This window comes from Vanacampus margaritifer, chromosome 6 (genome assembly GCF_051991255.1).
Source record: "Vanacampus margaritifer isolate UIUO_Vmar chromosome 6, RoL_Vmar_1.0, whole genome shotgun sequence".
NCBI classification, from domain to species: Eukaryota; Metazoa; Chordata; class Actinopteri; order Syngnathiformes; family Syngnathidae; genus Vanacampus; species Vanacampus margaritifer.
Genome location: NC_135437.1, coordinates 15904318 through 15924021, shown reverse-complemented (window position 1 = coordinate 15924021; position 19704 = coordinate 15904318). Strand labels below are relative to the sequence as shown.

The following is a 19704-nucleotide window of genomic DNA, read 5'->3' as shown; positions in this document are numbered from 1 at the left end:
AAGTGTACTGCTCGGTGTCAATGTTAACACTCTGGTGTGTGTGTGGTGAAAATTCCCACGGCGGACAGCCCGATGAGCTCACCCTGCTCCTCATTCAGCTGCGCCGGCAGCAGGCCAAGATGGCGGCCGCCCGCCAGCACACGCTGGAGCAGCTGCAGCGCCACGGCCTGTTGACCGCGGGCCCCCTCATCGCCGTCGACCCACTTCCTACGCTAAACCACCTCAGTCTGGGCGAAACACAGGTGGGCGGCCCGCCCGACCGCCTTCATCATAGCAAGGCTTGGTAGAGGTTGCCAGGGGTGTGACTAGGGCGTTGCGACAAAGTAAGTGGCTACTCAGTGCTGCCACTATTTTCCCCAAAAAATTATAAAAAATGTTATTGGAGATTGTGATACTAGACTACAAATTGAATTTACATACTTAATCCCTCCATGCAGCAAACAACCATAAAGATTTAATTGCATTTTCACTCGCAGAGGAAGCTTTTCATCACTAAATTACAGTTGTCAATTAGCATAGGAGTACGTATTCACCTTGTAAGGCTCCCCTCCCACACCGTGACAGCTTAGGCCACACATTCAACTTCCAGTTATTAAAAGCTGATTGTGGCAATACGTCAACTCTTAGGAGTTAGGGTGTTGCGACGAAGCGAGCGTTTCCTCAGTGTCCCCAACTTAGTCACAATATTTAGTGATTTTATTTTATATTTTATTTTTTCCAACATCAAAAAGCAACAAATCTAGTGAGTCTTTGGGGTGTTATTGGAGACTTCTAGAGACTCACTTAATGAAGCTACTCAATAGTTTATATATAATAACAAGTAACATAGTGGGTAGGTGTCAGTCAGCGGTGTGTTTAGTGGCAGCCTCTACCTCAAAATCCTCATCAGTCATCTTGGGACGGACAAAGAGGAAGCAGCGTGTTGTGCTCTTGGCTGGTCGGCTTCCGTGCGGTGCTTTTTTTTGTTGTTGTGCGGAATGTAGCTTCCCTGGCTGCTTTGGCTGCTTTGCTGACTGTGGAAGTGCCGTTGGCTGGACTGGGACTGACGATGTTTTCATTCGTTTGTGTCATAAATAGGCTGAGACATTTTTGTGATCCATGCGAATATCATTTGATTTGAGTGTTAATGCTGAGACGTTTGCATTTATCTCCTAATAGCTGTAAAGGTGCACAATGAATCCAAACATCAATTTAGTATTTCGGCATGGTGACTTCATCTCTCAGCATTCACACACAATTGATCATTTCACTGTGATAATAATCAAATCAAAATGTTGGTTGCAGGTGGATGACACGTACAAGCAGCTGAAGCAAGACCTGGGGTATCTGGACCTGAAGGTGAGACCTTTGTTTTTTCTATTGGTTGCCAGCACGCTGACTTTCTCAACACCCCTTGACGCATGTGAGCCCAACGCGTCTTCAGCTCTGTTACAACTTAAAATGCAACCATGCAGCTCACAAATAATGATAATAATAATGATAACCGGCCGCCATCATGTGACTGCAGCTCTTTTCTTGACTCGCAGATCAGAGCTCTAGAGCCCCTGATCCTCGCAGTTCACAGTTTGCTACTGCACTGCACTGCTGGGCCTCTCAGGCCTCTATGGACCGTAAGCTCTGTGTGTGCGCGCGCGCGTGTACTTCCATATACAGCGTGCTCGTGCATGTGACGGCGACTGTTCAATGGACTCTTGAACAGCATCACGTGTCTTGCCGCCATGTGTCCCCCGTCCTCCCACTCATTGCCACACATACACACGCAGCGATGTTCTGTAGAAGACACAAAAGTGGGCATGGGACGGCTCGGCAGTGCATGTGTTGTGGCTGATGTGGCTGTGGCTCGGTGGTGGGAAATTGGCCAGTTGCTTCTAGTGCCATCTCTGAAACGCTGCACCTTGTGTTGCCATGATGCGGAGTGTTCTGCTGTGTGATCATAACATCTTATAGATAACTGGCATTGGTTGGACGGGCATGATCGTTTTGCGTTATCAATTTGAACGATTTTCACAAGTATAACTTTGTGTCTTTTGTCGTGATTCCGGCAACGTGGTGGGCTTATACTCTCAAATCAGGGCCAGGTTTTCCTAAACGGGATGCCCAAAAAAATCTATGGACATGATGCAATAATTTTTTTGTATTGAATTTAATTGATCATGTAGAATTTAATAGTCTAAAATTACAAGTACGGTAATCAGTCTAGGATGCAATTCATTTGGATTTAGAAAGTTTCCTACCTAATTAGGTTGCACACTAAATAAAACAGGTAAACACTAAATAATTACAGTACATTTGTCTGTTGTGGTTCCAACAACAACAGCTACACACAAATTAGACCCACTAATTAAGCTGCCTAAATGGGCTGCAGTGAGAAATCACAGGCAATGATTGGATTTTTTATTTTTTTTTATCAATTGAGCTAATCTTATACACAAGGACTTTTTGAACCAGCAGAGGGTTCCAACGCCACATAACCTATACTGATTCTGTAAGTTTACATAAATGCTGCCCAAACGGGCTGCCATTAAGAAGTGCCCACCCCCATTGGTCAATGGTATGAGTGAGCTATGCTAACACAGTAGAACCCTACCCTGTCCGTCATTTACTTGTGGAGCGCCCCATTTTGGGCCGTCTGGATTTTGTGGGCTTCAAAGTGTCAATCATGGTCTCCATGACAACAGCTAATGTTGTGATATATTTTGTTGTTGTTGTCATGCACGAGAGGTTGCATCAGAGCATCGCAGTATGCATTCGTTTCCGCGCCGTTATACACTCCGGACTTTGGACGAAGACATGTGAAATGTGGATCGATCCTTTTTCAGGTGGCCGGAAGTCAAACGCTGAAGGCGTCGGGGAAGCCCGTCATGGTCGCAGAGAGCGACGTGGATGTGAGTACCATTTGAATTCACGTTATTATTACAATATGACTTTAATTGACATTACAACTCGTACAGATTGATCCCTTGATTCACTTTATAGTATGAGATTAATTCACCACAACCAGTGCAACTTTAATTCACCGTAACTGCTACGAATATAATTCATTTTATGATTTGTACGAGATGAATTCACGTTATAACTATTACAAGATTAAGTGACTTTATAACTAGTACAAGATTAATTCACCTTAGAACTAGGGCAACTTTGATTTACAATGCAACTAGTACAACTTACAAGTCATCTTACATAGTAACTTGTTCAACTTTTATTCACAGTTTAACTACTATGACTTTTAGTCACGCCATACGACCATAATTCATATAATAACTTGAATTTGATCTTGAGGTATGTAAAGTTCTTCTTTTGTAATGAAAATACACATTTTTTAGATGATTGCTCTCTGACTGTTAATGAAACATGAGCCTTGCTGCACTTGCAACAGCCGAGGACAAACACTTTCACATCTCTATATTTATGAGTGTAAAATTAATACGCGGATGACATCCACCAGCGGCACGTTGGATTCAATTTTAAAAAAAGAGAAAAAAGCAGGATCAATTATTTTTAATCGGGTGACCAGTTCACGTTCCTACACGGAGGAGCTTTTTGTTCCCTACACAACATTATTTCGTGAATGTTCAGGCTTGATAAAGTGAAGCAACCTCTGCTCCGGCACAACCACACTTTTATTAATGAGACGCATTGCCTCCCTGACTGTAATTCAAATTGTCTGCGAGACTCATCCACTTTTGTGGAACGACCTAACACGAGCCCCGGCGATTATCTGTCTTAGCCTTTGACAGACAACAAGCAAAGGCGGAATATTGCCGCGGCAGCGCACACGCTATCAGGTGGAAATGTGGCAGGTAGATAATTTGATGATGCCTGCCTAAACATGCTTTGTTCACAACATGGCAGGAGAAATGAGGTCTTATGTCAAACTAAACTTCACACCTATTACACACCTTCGCACCTGTCAGGACTCCCATACTAACTCGAAAGGTCTCTCATGCCCCCTGCAGGTGAAGCTGAGTCGGCTGTGCGAGCAAGACAAGATACTGAAGGACTTGGAAGTGCGAATCAGCTCATTGAAGAAGGATAAGGTAAAGGCGCGTTGTCATGGAGCAGCCAGACAAGCGTTTGAACGTAAATAACACGGCACAACCCTCAGGACAAGCTGGAGAGTGTGCTGGACGTGTCCCACCAGCAGATGGAGCTGTTCCAGGAGCAGCCGGCCCACGTGCACAAAATCGCCTACCAGCAGAGACTCCTGCAGGAGGACCTGGTCTCTATCAGGGCCCAGATATCCCGACTCTCCACGGTACAAACCACAGCAAACGCATCCAAGCATACCTTTTTGGCTTTATGCCTTCCTCGTTAGCTACCATTGCACATTTCCTGACAATTTGATGTTTTTTCTTGTACAGTTATAAAATTCCTTTTAAATTTCCTTAAAAAATTATTTCACTAATTTGTTTTCAAATTGTGTTTGTTTCCTTTTTTTAATACACATTTGTTGTTGTCATGTTAATGTTTTTCAAATGATTTTAATTTATTTTTACATTCCTTTTAAAAATATTCAACATTATTTTCATTAACTTAAACAGATGCTTATTTTTAATTAGATTTTAAATTATATTATTTTAAACTATATTTTTAAATTCATTTCAGAATGTCCTTTAATAGAATTTTAAAACAAATATTTGTATATTCCCCGTTTTATATTTTATTTTTTCACAACTTTTTAATTTTTTTTATTTCATTTAAAATACTTTTTTCCCCCTTTCCATCACTTTCTTTTAGATTCGTTTTAATTATTTTAAATTTACTGTTATGGTCTATTTTATCATACCTTTAAGATTTTTCTTTTATATTTCTTTAAAATTGCTTTTAAACGTTTTATTAAGTCATTTAAAATTAATTTAAAGTAATTACCATAATTACATTTTTGTTATTTAAATTACTTTTAAATATGCTTGAAGCATCATTCAGAATCACCAAATAAATAAGACACCTTGTATATTCTTATTATATTGGGACACACACACACACACACACACACACACACACACACACAGACAGACGTGTACCCGTATCGACCTTGCTTTGAGAAACCAAAGAATGAGGGTTTTTTTTCAAGAAAGCGTTGCTGTGATGTGCCGCAGGAAATGACGCAGGCCTGGGATGAGTACGGTTGGCTGGAGAAATCGGTGGAGCAGCTGAGGGCGGTGTTGCAGGCCCGCATGAACCACAGCGCCACTTTGCAGGTGAGGTCTCGTACTGTCTATGGACCGTGCAGAATTTCCACACGTAAACTCGTGTGCATGTGCATGCAATGACACAGCAGGAAAAAGGTGAGATGAAGCGCGAGCTGTGGAGGATCGAGGATGTGATGGCGGGATTGAGCGGCAGCAAAGCCAATTACAAAGTTAGCATCGACTCTGTGCAGAATCCAGGTTGGTTGGGTGGATTTCAAGTCCATCAAACTATCTTTTAAAATTTGATTTTAAATGTCTTTAATTTCCTTTTCACTTTATTCTAAAAGCTTATATTTTTAAATGTAGTTTTTAAAATATTTTTAAAATACTTTTAGCCCTTTACTAGTCTTTTTTGTTTTTGTTGCAAAGTACCTTCTAAATGCTTGTTAAAGTTCTTTTTAAGCTCCTTCTTAAACTTGTTCATTACTTTGTAAATGCCATTATGTTGTTATTTTACATGTTTTCAAATGTCTTAAATTAGTTTTTAATTAATTTAATTGTACTTTTTGTAAACACATTTTTTAATGTATTTCTTAATTTTACTTTTGAGTTCCTTGTTTTATGTACATTTAAAAAATAATAATAATAATTTTAAACGATGTACATTTCTGTGTATCCTTGGGAATTAATTTGACTTGCTTGTAGAGAGGAAGTTAGTGCCTTCCGTGTCAGAGCCCAGCGTGCCTTCTTCCAGTGCCGACATCCAGCCGCCTCCCCGTAGCTCCGTCCCGAGCGTCTTCTCGCAAACGTTGCCTCACAACTTTGTGCCAAAGTGGGTAAGTGAAGTTAGATATGAGAAGTAATAGTACTTGTTAATTGTGTGAATGCTGAAGTCTGTAATCCTGCATCAAAACGCTTTCACTTCAAACTACGTCAACTTTCAGCTCGTTCAAGCCATTATAACATTACCGAAATGTTTTCATTACATGACTAATATGCAATTAGCTTAATTGATCCTGTTCCCCTCATGTACACCAGGCAGAGGACGGCGCTCCGCCCCGACCGCCGCTCCCTCGCATGTACGACTATGAGGAGACGCCGCCTGCCGTGCCGCCGCTGCCCAAGGAGGCGTCGGCGGTCATCCGCCATATGTCGGTGCGAGGCCTCAAGCGGCAGTCTGATGAGAGGAAGCGGGACCGGGAGGGCGGACACTATGTCCCCAATGGAGACTGTAAGGTATGATGACAACTGCTTTCTTTTTTAAATTTGCCTTTTAAGTGATTACCCCCCCCCCCCCTTTTTTTTAAATTTATTTACACCCCAGTGAAAAAAATGCATGATGAAGCAAAAAAAGAATATATATATATATATATATATATCACTCTGGAGTACAAGTCCTGTTTTCAATTTTATTTAAAAAACAATACCAAGAGAAGTAGCGCTTGAGCTCACATCCAAAATCTCTGTTTTCAAATCGTGCTGCCATTGAGTATTAACTGTCTGCCAAAAGATAGAATAAGAAAAGAAGTAAAAATAGTAGTAGTCATGGCAACTAATGTGTGTGTGACATAAGTTGTTGTTTCGCTGTCACAAGCGTGTCGTAGTAGTTTACTGTAAAATTTACAAATCTTCAAAATAAAAATCCCTAATTACGTTTTTACTTTTGTGTGCTTGCAGACTGACTTGCGTTCGTTCCTGAGTGAACCCGAGCTTCTGGCCATCACCCACCACAACACCAATGCAGACTACCAGTATCCTGACCATAAAGGTATTGTGATGTAACACTTAACTTGCGTATTAGCAACTCTGTCGACGAAGCCATCATGTCATCTGTTTGATTTGATCACGTGCCGCCGAAGCAGGTCTGTCGGGCGCGTCATGGAAGAATCAGTCGGATGCCTTGTCATCCTTCGTCACATTGAGGAGATGCCCCGGAACTGCTGTGGATAGGGTGAGTCGTCATGCCTTTTAGATACTGCCTCAGAGATTGCTTTTTCTGGATGAGACAAAAGTATTGTAGATTAAAAAAATATATTTATAGAATTCAGTTTTTTTTCCCGAACTAACAAACTTATCGTTGTAATATGAACCCACAGCTGTGACTTTCTGTTGGTGTAAAAAGCAGGATTAATAATTATAATTATTATCATTAATTATAATAAACAGGATTAATAATTATAATTATTATTCTAATAATAATTCATTAATCTTCAGCCAAAAACTAGGCTGAGATTGAAATAGGTCCTGTTTTTGCTCTTCCTAATTGTATAGTGTCAAATGAAATAGTGTTTCGCCATCTTGTGGCCGGCAGTGAAATTACTCAAAATAAATGGTAGGCAGAACAAAATACAGCGGATGCCGACATTCTCATGGCATATTTTATTGTATTTTATTTTTTTAATCATTTTAAATATTTTTGGTTGTTATTTTTGTCGTTTGGGGGATTTGGGAGGAAACCATAAAAACATATATAATTTCGCTATTTTCCCTGTCCCCCGCTAATAGCAGTGGTCCACTGTATAGAGCTACAAACTGTAAAAAAAGAAATTAAATAAAATAAAAATCAACGAAATAGTGTTATGGTAAATGATGAAGCGTGGTGGGTTTACTGTGCTTTCTTGACACCTGATTGCTTACAGTACAAAAATGAAACCAAAAACCATGGCATCATCATCATCATCGTGTATCTCCTCGCAGGAGCGACCCAAGAGTGCCTTGGATTGTTTGTCGTCTGAGTACCTGGGCGGCGCCCCTCCTCCTACCCGTGGCGGCCGAATGAGCGCCGAGGAGCAGCTGGAGCGCATGAAGCGCCACCAGAGGGCGCTGGTGCGCGAACGGAAGCGGAACCTCAGCCAGGGCGAACGCACAAGCGCCCCACCAGCCACCTCCGTACGTTACCTCCAGCCTGCGGCGGCGGCGGCAATCTCCGCTGCGCCTCCCCGCAGAAGCCAGCCGCATAGTAACCTAGCAGGGATGCTAACTCGCTAAGCCGCATGAGCTAACGAGCTACAAGCTAGCTTGGTTAACGCTTTAAGAACAAAACAAATGGGAGGGGCTCAAAAGCAGCGCCTTGTTGGACCTCATTGAGCGGACGCAGAATGTGAACCAGAGAGAAGCCAAGCCGTTTATTTATCTACTGAGGGATATTTTCAGTATATAGCTGTACAGTATATATGAATATATTTTGTAGAGATTTGGTATATAGATATAGATCATCTAGAGGCCATAGCCGGTATGTTTTCAGGTTGGACAGGAAATGCTGGTGGCTAAAGATCGAACCCAACTGCGCATTCTTTTTGTCAAAATCTAAGTGCCTTGTTTCACACCATCTATTATTGCCTTGGTCCCAAATCATTCGCTATTTTATTCATCACTTTTTTTTTGTTTTGTAGTTTTAAAGTCGCGCAAGTTGACGACAGGCTGGATTCCTTTGTCGGTTAAATGCGACGAGAATAGTGATAATGCTAGACTTTTCTGCCGGACTATCAAAGCAACAATGTTCCGGCATGGTTGTGTACGTTCGGAAAAAATTGACTTTGGCCGCAAGAACACCACGTTCTAGCAAAGGGTGCTACAAATGACTGCGAAACTTACCGATGAATCATAGCAAAGATGACCTGGCATGGCCTCAGCGCTAAATTGCCCAATAAGTTTGTGCTAAGGGCGTCCTAGTCACTTGGAAATGTTCATTTTATAGGTGAAATGATGTCACTCTGATTTTAGCTCATCATGACTAACATGGCTGTGAAACTTGCATTCTACTTTTAAAACGTCATAATGTAACAAGATTTTTTTTAAATGTTTTAAGTCACCATAATATGAGGAAGACAACAACAAAATCAAGAAGTCACAATATGAGAATGAAGATATATTACAAGAATAAATCTTGATTTTATGTAAAGAAAGATGTAATTTCACAGAAAAATTATTATATAAATGTGAGATGTCCCAGCAAGGCCTCAGAGCACTAATCGTCCAATCAGATTACTCCGTATCACCCCCCCCCCCCCCAATCTTCCATTAATATGCGCGTCGAGGCCACGCCGGGCCATAATTGCGTGATATGTATATGAAGTTTGCTACAATACACTGTGATGGATACATTTGTGTAATTTGGCACTTCTGTTCCGTGCATTTTCATTTTTAAAAGGGATGCTAATAATGCTAATGATGACAACACGGTTCGAAAAATTGCACTTTTGTCCTTTAAATTCATAAAAATTACAACAAAGTGACCAATATTTGATCACCTTTCAGGACGTGGAAACTTAATTTTTTATGTATTTATTCCAACAACATTTAGATAACTTTCTGCTGTTTTTTTTTCTTAAGGAATGAACAGAGCTTGCGGTCTATTGTTCACGAGCCACGATGATTTGAAGCTATGCTGAAATGTGCTCGTGATGAAAGAAATGCAATAATACAAATGATATATATTGTATATAAGAGAAGTTTTAACAATGGAACAAATGATGGGCGGGAAACAAATAGAAAACTAGGTGAAATGGACTCAAGGCTACGTGGCTAACTGTATCCCACATTGAGAATTGTAGTATTTTGTGTGTTTCAAAGAAGTACATAAGATGTCAACACTGGCCAAAAATGCCACCCCCTGTCTTTAGTTTTGTTAAATTCGCGACAGTGGCGTCCATGTTGGGGGGCCGTACGCTTTGGAGGCTGTTTTAGAAAAAGTTGATGATGTCATCATAACTACGCATCGAAGCCGCATCACTGCTTAGTAAGCTTGAAATGCTACTTACAGAAGTAACTACAGTATTTTTGTCCCTTCTTGCCGCAAGAGGCGGTGCTTAACAGCGATGCCAAACTTTGCATTTCTTCTAATAATGCTAACATGTAGCCAACTAGCTATGCGGTGCGAAAATCCTGTGAGCAAGAGTTGAAAAGTCTTAATTTTATTTGAAGTGAAAATATTCTGATAAAAAAAAGCACATTTCACGCAATGAAGTTGTAATTTTATGTAAAAGTGTATTACAGCAATGCAACATTTTAATTGTACAAAAATTACGTACGTTTTAATGAATATAGTCATGATTGTACTTAAACTAAGTCGTAATGTTATGAGAATAAAGTAATTTTGTGAAATTGTATGAATAAAATCAAACTATCGCAAAAATTATAGTAAGCTGTTACTACTGAAAATTTGCGCAGCTGAAATATTACTATATTGGAAAAGCAATGTTACAAGAAAAATGCACAGTATTCACAGAAAATTTGTTGGTGTAATTTTACAAGAATAAATTGAAATATCATAAGAAAATAAGATGTTGGTATTCTAAAAGAATTAAGTCATAAGTTTACATGGATGAACTATTGTCGAAAATTTTGAGAATAGTAGTACAATAAGCATTATGCAAATAAAAAGTAATATTCTAAGAAAAATGTCGTAATGTTGAGATGAAAAAAATTTATGTGACAGAAGATGAAATGAGAAAAATGTCAATATTTTCACCGGAATTAAAATGTTGTAATGTTATAGCAAATCTGAAAAAAGATTCAGAAGAATTTGTAATGTTATGTGAATAAATTTGTAATTTGACAAGAAATTAAAGCAAGGAATCTCTTTGCACAAACAGCGCCAAAGTTTCTAGGGTGCGGCCCCACAATTGGGACGTGGCCATTTTGTTTGGGTTGATGTCAACTGACAATTCCAGTTCGACCTTACATGAACATTTTTTGCTTGAAACCAATGACTTCACATGACTCTCGCTTTCAGCCATTTTAGTAAAAAATTATCTTTTGACGTCTATAGCCGTCAATGGCAGCGAATGAGTTCATTAACACTCACCATTGTTTTTTTTTTTTCAATAAAAGGGGGGGGGGGGGCGTTTAGTTCAAGTAGATGCCTAACTGTATGTGACCAAGAAACAACTCTTTGCTAGCGTGTCGACGTTTGCACTCCACAATAAAGAGTGTTTGCTTCCCAGGCGCGCCTTTTTCTTCATCTTTGGCCCGCATCGGGTCCGCATGCTTTCCCTCGCCCTCTTTTTCTTTTTCTTTCTTTCTCTTTGTCACTTCTCCTTCCCCGAACGCGAGCACAGAAGTGGCCAGCTGCTGCCGGCTGCACCCGGAGGACTCATTGCATGGCTTTGGATGATTACTTACAAAAGTACTACACACACTACACTACATTACACACACACTGTTTGTAATTTAAAGATACTAATCATGTGCCTGCCTAATGAGACTTAAGATCCCACGGATGGATTTAATATCAATCCACAGCGATGATTTGTGGCTGCGTTGAAATATAACAGTGGAACTTTTTCACAGCTTGCCTCTGTCTGTGTATGTTAATATTTAAATGTTACATCTACATAATAAGGTATTATGTCTTGTTGCGTATAACAAAGTGTTGTTGCAAAACATTTGCTTCAATAATAATTGATCTTTTATTCCAATTCCTTAGTCCATAGATAACACTTGTACACAACTAAAACTGAATCAGAAAATTATGATTTGTTTTATTCCAGGCCCATAGTCCATATAAAGAAACTAAGCAAATTATTAAAATAGTAAATAATAAATACCAAATTAATAAAAATCCAATAATACTCATTATTCCGGTCTAGTGGCCAATATAAAACAAGACTGTGTATTACATAAATGGTACAATAAGAATGAAAATATTTTCAATGTGTCCAGTGATTAGGTATGAGCCAAATTGTTAAATTAGTCCCGTAATAATAATTTATTCCTGACCTATAAAATTAGTGTCAAATGTATCATATTGCAATAATATGAAATAAATAAATAAAAATTAATGATCATCTCTTATCAATTAAAAACATAAATATATGAAAATAATTTACAATAACAATTGATTAAATAGTTAAAAGATTACATTTGTCCGCTAATAATAATATATATAATTGGTACAATCAATATAAAATTACAGTAGTAGAATATTTAGTATAAATTGCATTAATTGAATGGTTAATGTAAATTTATTTTGTAGCATAATACAAACTTTTATTACACGATTAAAAAAAATAAAAAATCCGAACAAACTTTTATTACACGATAAAAAAAAAATAATAATCCGAACATCTACATAAGTATAAAAATGTTTACATGTGTGAAGTGCAAGAAAATAGTATAGTGATCTTGAAAAGTGACTTTGACTTTCTATTTGAATTTAGCAACAAACATGCCAAAAAATGTCATCCTCACAATACAAATAATATTACATCGGCCCTATGGAGTCAAATATGAATGACGTTTAATTAGTACCTTTGTTATATTTGTGAAACTGATCCGCGCATTCTTGTCCCCCACAGGTCTTGGATTGGCGGGAGGAGCGTCCCGGAGCCGAAGGTCAAAGTGACGAAGGTCACATGGAGGGAGCAGATGAGTGGGTGACGGCCAAGGCCACGCTGATCCGAGAAGTGGACGTGGAACCTTTGGACTACGACCTCGACATCAGCAGAGAGGTCGGACGCGCTCGATGACGATGATGATGATGATGATGATGATGACGAAGGGCGTCCATCTTGTGTCTTCCAGCTGTCCATGCCGCAAAAGGTGTCCATCCCGGAACGTTACGTGGAGTCGGATCCCGAGGAGCCGCTGAGCCCGGAGGAAGAGGAAGAGCGAAGTCTTCGTACGGAACGTATCAGGAAGATCCTCACAAAGTCCAAGTAAGCCAGCACGCTCGCCGCCTCCCACCACGTCCAAATTTAATTAATAAATCGGAATGGTGCACTCTATTCATCTTACAGCTTACAACTTTTGACCTTATGACCTTTTAAATGCTGTTTTGTCATACTATACAGCAATGAAATACATTTTTCTAATTTAAGTGCATTATACTGTTCAATATAAAAAGTGTAAAAAGTTTTTTTTTTTTGCAGTATATATAAAAACATAATTTGAACAAATAAAATTATTTAAAGTTGTCAACCTTTGCATATGAACAATTTTTCTACATTTTGCAGAATTTAATGTATATATTTAATGTAAAATAAATACTGTACATGTTTTTTTTAATGTTTAATAAGTACATGAATGTTAACATTTGACCTGTTTTCTACCATTAAAAAATATTATTTTGTTTTATTATTATTTTTAATGTGAAAAAAATCCAATAACTCTCATATAAATATTGCTAATTTAAGTATACTTAATGTACCTTCTCATCTAAATTTTTGTAAAAAATATTATTTTTATTACAATTTATGCTAATTTTAATAAAAGAATATACCATTTTTCATGATTTTTTAAGAGTACTTAAACCTTTAATTGTGACCTCTTTCCTTCTATTGTAAATACCTAATCTTAATCCTCTGCTTGAAAGAACATTTAGTTGATTGTTCGCAAATAAGAAATACGTTAACATGACTACATCCATTGAGTTTTAATAAATAAAACTATATATAATCTAGCATACCTAAGGTACCATTTTATATATTGGCATTATTTTATTTAAACATCAATATCTGTCTATCTATCACTCTATCTATCAAAAGTGAGCCTTACTGTTGTAATCAATTGGATGTGATTGATTAGAGGATGTGCCCACTAAAGTGGTTGGCTCAACAACCGGAATTGTCGTTTGTGTCGACAGCGTTCAGAATTTCCAGTCGACATCGTTGGACCTGAGCGAGCTGGACTCGGTTCTCCAAGAGCAGGACAAGATCATGAAAACATCATGGGCGCTCGCGTCACAGGCCTCCAGGAAGAGCAAACTGGTGGCAGGTTCGGACCCACTATTACATCATTATTTTTTATCATATAGAACAGTGATTCTCAAAGTTCCTCTTGTTGTACAGAAAAGATGCCCAAGTACATATCAGTTGTATTTAGCGAGTAAGTTTAATGCATTTGCGTTAAATATTTACATCAGCTGATTTTTTTTTCTTTAATCAAATCATTTATGTATACTTTTTTAATTTCCTATTCAAGATGCATGAATTTTCAGTGGCTTTAGGGATTTACGTTTTACAAATGATGTCCTCTCTCTATGCCATGACTTATAGTGACGGGTAGAACAATTAAATGCAGAAGGTAAACAACGTAAATTTGTGAGTACGTTGAGATATATTGAAATGAGCCCTCTTGTAGCTTGTAGGATGGATGAAACCATTTTGAAGTTAGTAAAATAAAATAAAAAAATGCAATGAATAATGAACTACTAACAGATTATGTAATAGGCAATCAAAATATTGATATGTACTATGCAATTTAAAACAAAATATAATTGTAATTTGAATCATTGCTATTCATTTTATCTACTTTAGTATAAAAATAATTACAATAGATGCTTTTGATCATTAATACATTACGCACACTAAAAATCCAACAACTTATAAAGTGTGCTATTTGTTCAGTTGTATTAATCATCTCCAGTCAAATTTTTTCTTCCGCTTAGCCAAAGCTGCTGCTGCTGCCAGCCAGTGACCACCACCACTGCCCCCTGCAGGAGACCCAGTGTACAGGACCCCTGTGGGACTTTATAAAGCAACACAAACATTTAACACACTTGGAGACTACTAACAGCTTTATTATTTTTATGAAATTTTTGACCATCTTGGAGCGTCACGTTGTGGTCACACAATGTATATGCTACTAACAAGGACGGTTCACTTTACAAAATAAAATAACAAAAACGGTGAAACCTGTTGTTGCTGATGTTTCTTTTTTAACAACATTCTGGGACAAGCTACAAAAATGAATGTTACACTGTAAAAAGTGAAGAAAAAAAATCTTCAATCCCCCTCCTATGATGACTTGACGAAAGACATTTTGTAAACGCTTTTCCGTTCAACACTGCCGCTTTTTTCCGGGATGCTTTTATCCTCTTCCGTTGCGGTCTCTGTCGGCTTTTCATCGCACACTTCATCCTCGGGTTCTTTGGACTCACTGGGGGGCGTCTCCGAGGCAGGCGGGGCATCAGTTGACTCGGGCTGCGGGGTAACAAAAATGTAATTTCTTAAAATCTCAATGATCACATGTTGCGCTCACCTCGCTGAAGCCGAGTCCGCAATGTCGCCGGTTGCGTCCCGACAGCTTCCCGTCCATGCCGCGTTGGTACTGCATCTCGAGGCGCTCGCTGATTTGCTCGTCCTCCGTCCCTGCGGAGCACACAGTGGTCACGGCACGCGCGCGCACGCCTCACATCCGCGCACGGACAGAGCTGCGTGGCGGGCGGGCGTGCGGGGGGGAAAGAAAGATGACGTGTTAGTTGCGCCGGACGCGGACGAGAAGAAAACCAGCGAGATGTCGTGATGTCAGCAAAACTTCAGCTTTGTGAGCGTTTGTGAGCGTGTGCTACGTGGGCTCCCTCTAGTGGTATGTAAAGAATCAAGGAATTACATGTTCAAACTAATGTTACAGCGGATTTCCTTTTTTTTTTTAATACTGTACTTTTTTCTTTTTAATCCAGTACTACAAGTTTGTCAACAGGGATGGGGAGTTAGAAATTACATCTAGCAGGGCTAAAAAAAATTGTTTTTATTAAATTAGTTACTTTGGGAAATCTATGATTACAACTTTAGTTACATTTGGAAAATGGTCAGCCCTCTGCCTTTTCCCCCTTCTAAAGGTGACACTTGTGAATCTGTTACCGACTATCTACTAACACTTTTTGTATTCGTCTAGTTTTAAGTATTGCGTTCCTCACATGACATTATTTTGTTAAAAGACAGCCATTTTTTATTTAAAATTTGTTGTAGACAATTCAATCTCCTTATACATGGTTTTAAAGTTAAATGGCCCCTTCAAATAAAAAATATCAGTGTGGAAACTAACCCGAGCATATATATATAAAAAAAATAATCACCAAGGAGGCACAGTTAGTTTTAGTGTCTTACCACTACGTAAGTGTGACGTCGACTTGTGGTCGCCAATGACAAGACGTCCAGTGTGTTCTTTCTACAGAAAGAGAAATACACAATTATGAATCACTCTAAAACCATGTTAATAATAATTGATATATTCCAAGTAGCACGATTTGGAAAAAGGTAGTTAAGATGGGGAATTTTGCAACCATGAATAAATATAATATGAAAGTAATCGATAGCCCAACTTAATAAAAAAAGAAGAAGCTTTAATAATTGCATATAGAAATTGAACTACTACTTCTAATTCGTTGGCCTGAACAGAAAAAGCGAATGGGTTAGTCAATCCAACAAATAAGAAGGTGGTCAAAATCCACTAATATAACACTGGATAGCAAATATGGGGTGATTCATTGTATTCCAAATAGCAATCATTGGATTTAATTAATGGAATTACGAGTAGTTTAACGTTGTAAAGAAATGCATTATCTGCTTCAGAGGCGCTCACCTTGGAGGCGCCCATCAACCGGAGAAACTTCTGCTTCCTCTCGTCACTTCCCAGGTCAGCGGAGGCCCATTGGGTCGAATCGTCCGGCTCCTGCGGGTGCACACGCCACAAAGATTTTACGACATTTACCCTTTGAATTTTGCACAACAATCTGACATAATCCCATTGTATTCCTGTTTTAAATGTGAGCTGGTTAACAAGCAGCCAGACTGAACTATTGGGCATTAGCTCACAAGCTAACGCGTGCATTTACGGCTTTTCTCTGCCGACAAACATCGAAATCCGAATATTTGACTCACTTCGCTCGAGGATGCCGGTCGTTTAGTGCCATGTTTCTCACACGGAGAACTCATGGTTTGTGTTAATTAATAGGGTGTAAAAGCTATACAAATAACATTTGTGCCATGTAGCAATAGTGATGACTGGCAGTAAATAAGTCGTCACTTCCGGTGGAGTCTTCGAGTGTTACGTTGCAAAAATGTAACACTGACTCGGTGCTGCCTCGTGTGGTTACATTGTGTAAATACAACACGGAACGACAGGTGTTTATGACAGAAATCCAACATTTTCACCAAAGCTTACTATTTTATATTTCTTATGTGGCAACAATTTGCCAACTCACACCACAATTGTTAAGCAAAAATTCTATATTGTCTATCACTGGTCCCTAAAAAATAATTATTGACAGTCAATATGTCAAATACAAGACAGTTAGAGTTATTTCGGTAAGAATGTTTGTCAGTAAAACATTTAGAAAAAGATGTCGCACACTTTTTTCAACTAAAAAGTTGACAAAAGTGACTGTGTATTTTTGCACTCCGTATTATGTCACGCATGCTGTAAAATTATGATTATTATTATTATTATTATTATGCACTGTCCTCAATTAAATGTATGCAATATTTTCCGTAGGTCATGGCACAGACATATGGCTGTCATGCATACAAAGTACCGATAGATGTCGCTGGAGTAAGTGTAATAACGTAAAAGAGACGCACCGAAAACTCGTAAAATTACAGTATATTTTTATTATTATTTTCTCTTTAAATTAACCGGTGGTAATCATATTCAGTGTAACATATGTTTGTGAATGTATTATTTTAATTTTTTTCTTGTAATTTTTTTCAAGATTATCTTTTTTTTTTGTCTTCATCGACTGGCTTCTACTGAAGTTAGGACTACAATTTGGTTAAAATGTAACATAAAAACTTTTGTACACTGTCATTACCTATTATTTTAACCATGACACATTTTTCAAAAATCATCTTCAATCATGAATGTATGTTATGTGTTTAAACGGCTATTATAAGGGTTATAGCAAAGTAACTATGACCTCAATAGTAGAAAAAAAATCTAAATTTGGGGACTTCTTCCAAAATTGTTAAAATATGTTTCAGGATATGAGAACAGAATGTATAATCCAATCCATGATGTTTCGTTGTGATAATTTCATTTTATTCAATTTGATTATTGTCATCAATAGACTTCTCATAGAGATAAAACGTTACTTTAACACCAATATCCAACATTAAACACATTATTTTGACAGTCTTATGACTATACAGTTATTTATTAATAATACTAAGTTTGAAAGATTCTTATGGTAGTATTGAGTCTATAAGGTGACATGCTGGCGTTGATATTTTAGTGAATATTTAGTTGAACATGTTTGCATTATTACTTTCTTTTAGTGACATGCTGACATCATTATTCATATTTTACTTGCAAATAAACGTTTTTGCAGACTGGGAGACCAAGTGTAAGATAAAAAAAAAATCTAATATGAATGACAAACCGTCACGTGACACATTATTGCCAGCGATTGACTTTTTTTTACTTTCCCATAGAGCCAAAAATGTAGTGCATTACCCACATTTTTGGGGCCATTGGACTATTTATACTTTATTCATCCATCCATTTATTCATTTAAGCAAATGAGAACAAACAGCATCGATAGAAGAATGGAAGCGAAATTTTTATTCTCAAAGTTCTTGAATGGGCCCCCCAAAGAAGGAAGGAGAGAGAGAGAGCGAGAGAGAGAGAGCGCGAGAGAGAGAGAGAGCGAGAGAGAGAGAGGGAAAGGAGGGGTTAGCTCTCCTCTCGGTGTCTCTCTATCAGTCACTGGGTCACACACTCTCACTTCACGTTCACATCACGCCGGACGGGGAAGGAAGGAATAACTTTTTCATTTCTTTTCCCCCGCCTCCAAAACAACGAGAACTGCACAACAGGACCGGGACCCAACTTCCCACTTTCCCCTACTTCCTCTCACACGCACACTCCACTCACTCTCTCCTTCTCTTTCCCGGACTTTCTTGTCCCCCTCCCTCCCTCCTCTTTCACCCCCCACCCCCCTCCGCCGCATCCAAAGTGCGCAATGGTGACTTTACGCGCGGGATTGGACGTTTTCGTCTTCTTGTGATTCAAAAGTTGCAGCACGAGTCTCAGCGCAAGCGTGCAGGTAAGAAACAAGTCATGTCACTCAGTCTGTAAAGTTGTACAAAAGTGGACCTAATCATGCTTTGTCATTTATTCCAACAAGATCCTCGTCTCGGTTCACACCATGCAGATGACGTCAAATTAATATGAGAAAGGACTTCTTTTTTTTTTTTAGCAATCATGGAACAAGAATGCAGGCAACGTAAAGCAATGCACTAAAGTTTGTACAATCAGTATAAACTCATTAATGTGGCAAAAAAAAGCTTAGACTTCTTCGTAAAGTTTAATGCAGCAAGCATCTCACATTTTAATAAATGAATGATGACTGTTGATGTCACAATAGGCATTATGTCACCTGCATTTAAATAAATCCAAAAATTAAAAAGTGATAATAATGACAGTCAGTATATGTCGCTAATTGCAACTAATCATTTTTATGTAATCAATTTCATTTCTTTAAGTAAAATGTTAGTAAATACATGTTTACAGTGTTTTGTCACTCACACTGCAAAACGTATATGATAACACGTTATAGTGTTATTGCAGACAATTAATGCTGATAAAAAGTTACTTTTTCTGTCAAAATGTAACTGAAATATCACTATTGGTGCAATAATCCTGCAAAAGTCTCAAAAGTTGGGAAAAAAAATGTTCACAGTGACTATTTGTGGCATCCGTGTCCCAGAAAAATGTCTTATTTAAAATAATAGCAAAGCATGAATAATGTCAGTCAGTAGGTCAACAAAAGCAGCAAAAAATTACTTTAGTTAAGTTACAGTCGATGTAAAAAATATTTCATTTTTCACAGAAATATTGGCCAAATTGA

General features: G+C 38.3%; 3 protein-coding genes across 17 annotated transcripts in view; 2 read left to right on the top strand and 1 right to left on the bottom strand.

Moving 5' to 3' along the window:
- The window catches only part of LOC144053803 (pleckstrin homology domain-containing family A member 7-like), a 75139-nt gene extending 60370 nt beyond the window's left edge, over nucleotides 1-14769 (top strand). For 7 of the 14 annotated variants that reach the window (XM_077568639.1, XM_077568636.1, XM_077568641.1 and 4 more), the window contains 16 exons: nucleotides 69-242; nucleotides 1285-1338; nucleotides 2820-2885; nucleotides 3960-4040; nucleotides 4109-4258; nucleotides 5103-5204; nucleotides 5282-5393; nucleotides 5841-5971; nucleotides 6174-6371; nucleotides 6813-6903; nucleotides 6995-7086; nucleotides 7833-8024; nucleotides 12434-12586; nucleotides 12660-12793; nucleotides 13720-13850; nucleotides 14524-14769. In XM_077568639.1, the coding sequence (XP_077424765.1) occupies nucleotides 69-242; nucleotides 1285-1338; nucleotides 2820-2885; nucleotides 3960-4040; nucleotides 4109-4258; nucleotides 5103-5204; nucleotides 5282-5393; nucleotides 5841-5971; nucleotides 6174-6371; nucleotides 6813-6903; nucleotides 6995-7086; nucleotides 7833-8024; nucleotides 12434-12586; nucleotides 12660-12793; nucleotides 13720-13850; nucleotides 14524-14552 (1890 nt within the window). In that variant the 3' untranslated portion in view covers nucleotides 14553-14769. The remainder of the gene's footprint in view (nucleotides 1-68; nucleotides 243-1284; nucleotides 1339-2819; nucleotides 2886-3959; nucleotides 4041-4108; nucleotides 4259-5102; nucleotides 5205-5281; nucleotides 5394-5840; nucleotides 5972-6173; nucleotides 6372-6812; nucleotides 6904-6994; nucleotides 7087-7832; nucleotides 8025-12433; nucleotides 12587-12659; nucleotides 12794-13719; nucleotides 13851-14523) is intronic. The other 7 variants (XM_077568649.1, XM_077568643.1, XM_077568638.1 and 4 more) reach the window with 6 other exon arrangements.
- Nucleotides 14635-16904, bottom strand: c6h11orf58 (chromosome 6 C11orf58 homolog). Its single transcript, XM_077568652.1, has 5 exons — nucleotides 16739-16904; nucleotides 16440-16529; nucleotides 15965-16025; nucleotides 15117-15226; nucleotides 14635-15058 (listed from the first exon to the last, which is right to left on the bottom strand). The coding sequence occupies exons 1-5, from the start codon at nucleotides 16790-16792 to the stop codon at nucleotides 14873-14875; spliced, it is 501 nt and encodes a 166-aa protein (XP_077424778.1). The 5' UTR covers nucleotides 16793-16904; the 3' UTR covers nucleotides 14635-14872.
- A 1670-nt stretch (nucleotides 16905-18574) lies between these two features.
- Nucleotides 18575-19704, top strand: part of LOC144053964 (transcription factor SOX-6-like) — a 92479-nt gene continuing 91349 nt past the window's right edge. For both annotated transcript variants that reach the window (XM_077568930.1, XM_077568929.1), the window contains exon 1: nucleotides 18575-18900. The gene's annotated coding sequence lies outside the window, so the exon portion shown is untranslated. The remainder of the gene's footprint in view (nucleotides 18901-19704) is intronic.

Excerpts from the sequence above, each read along its gene's own strand:
- c6h11orf58 (XM_077568652.1), bottom strand. The coding sequence starts at position 16,792 with ATGAGTTCTCCGTGTGAGAAACATGGCACTAAACGACCGGCATCCTCG. Across the intron at positions 16,026-16,439 it reads GGTTGATGGGCGCCTCCAAG|AAAGAACACACTGGACGTCT; the intron begins GTGAGCGCCTCT and ends CTCTTTCTGTAG. Across the intron at positions 15,227-15,964 it reads GACGTCACACTTACGTAGTG|GGACGGAGGACGAGCAAATC; the intron begins GTAAGACACTAA and ends TGTGCTCCGCAG.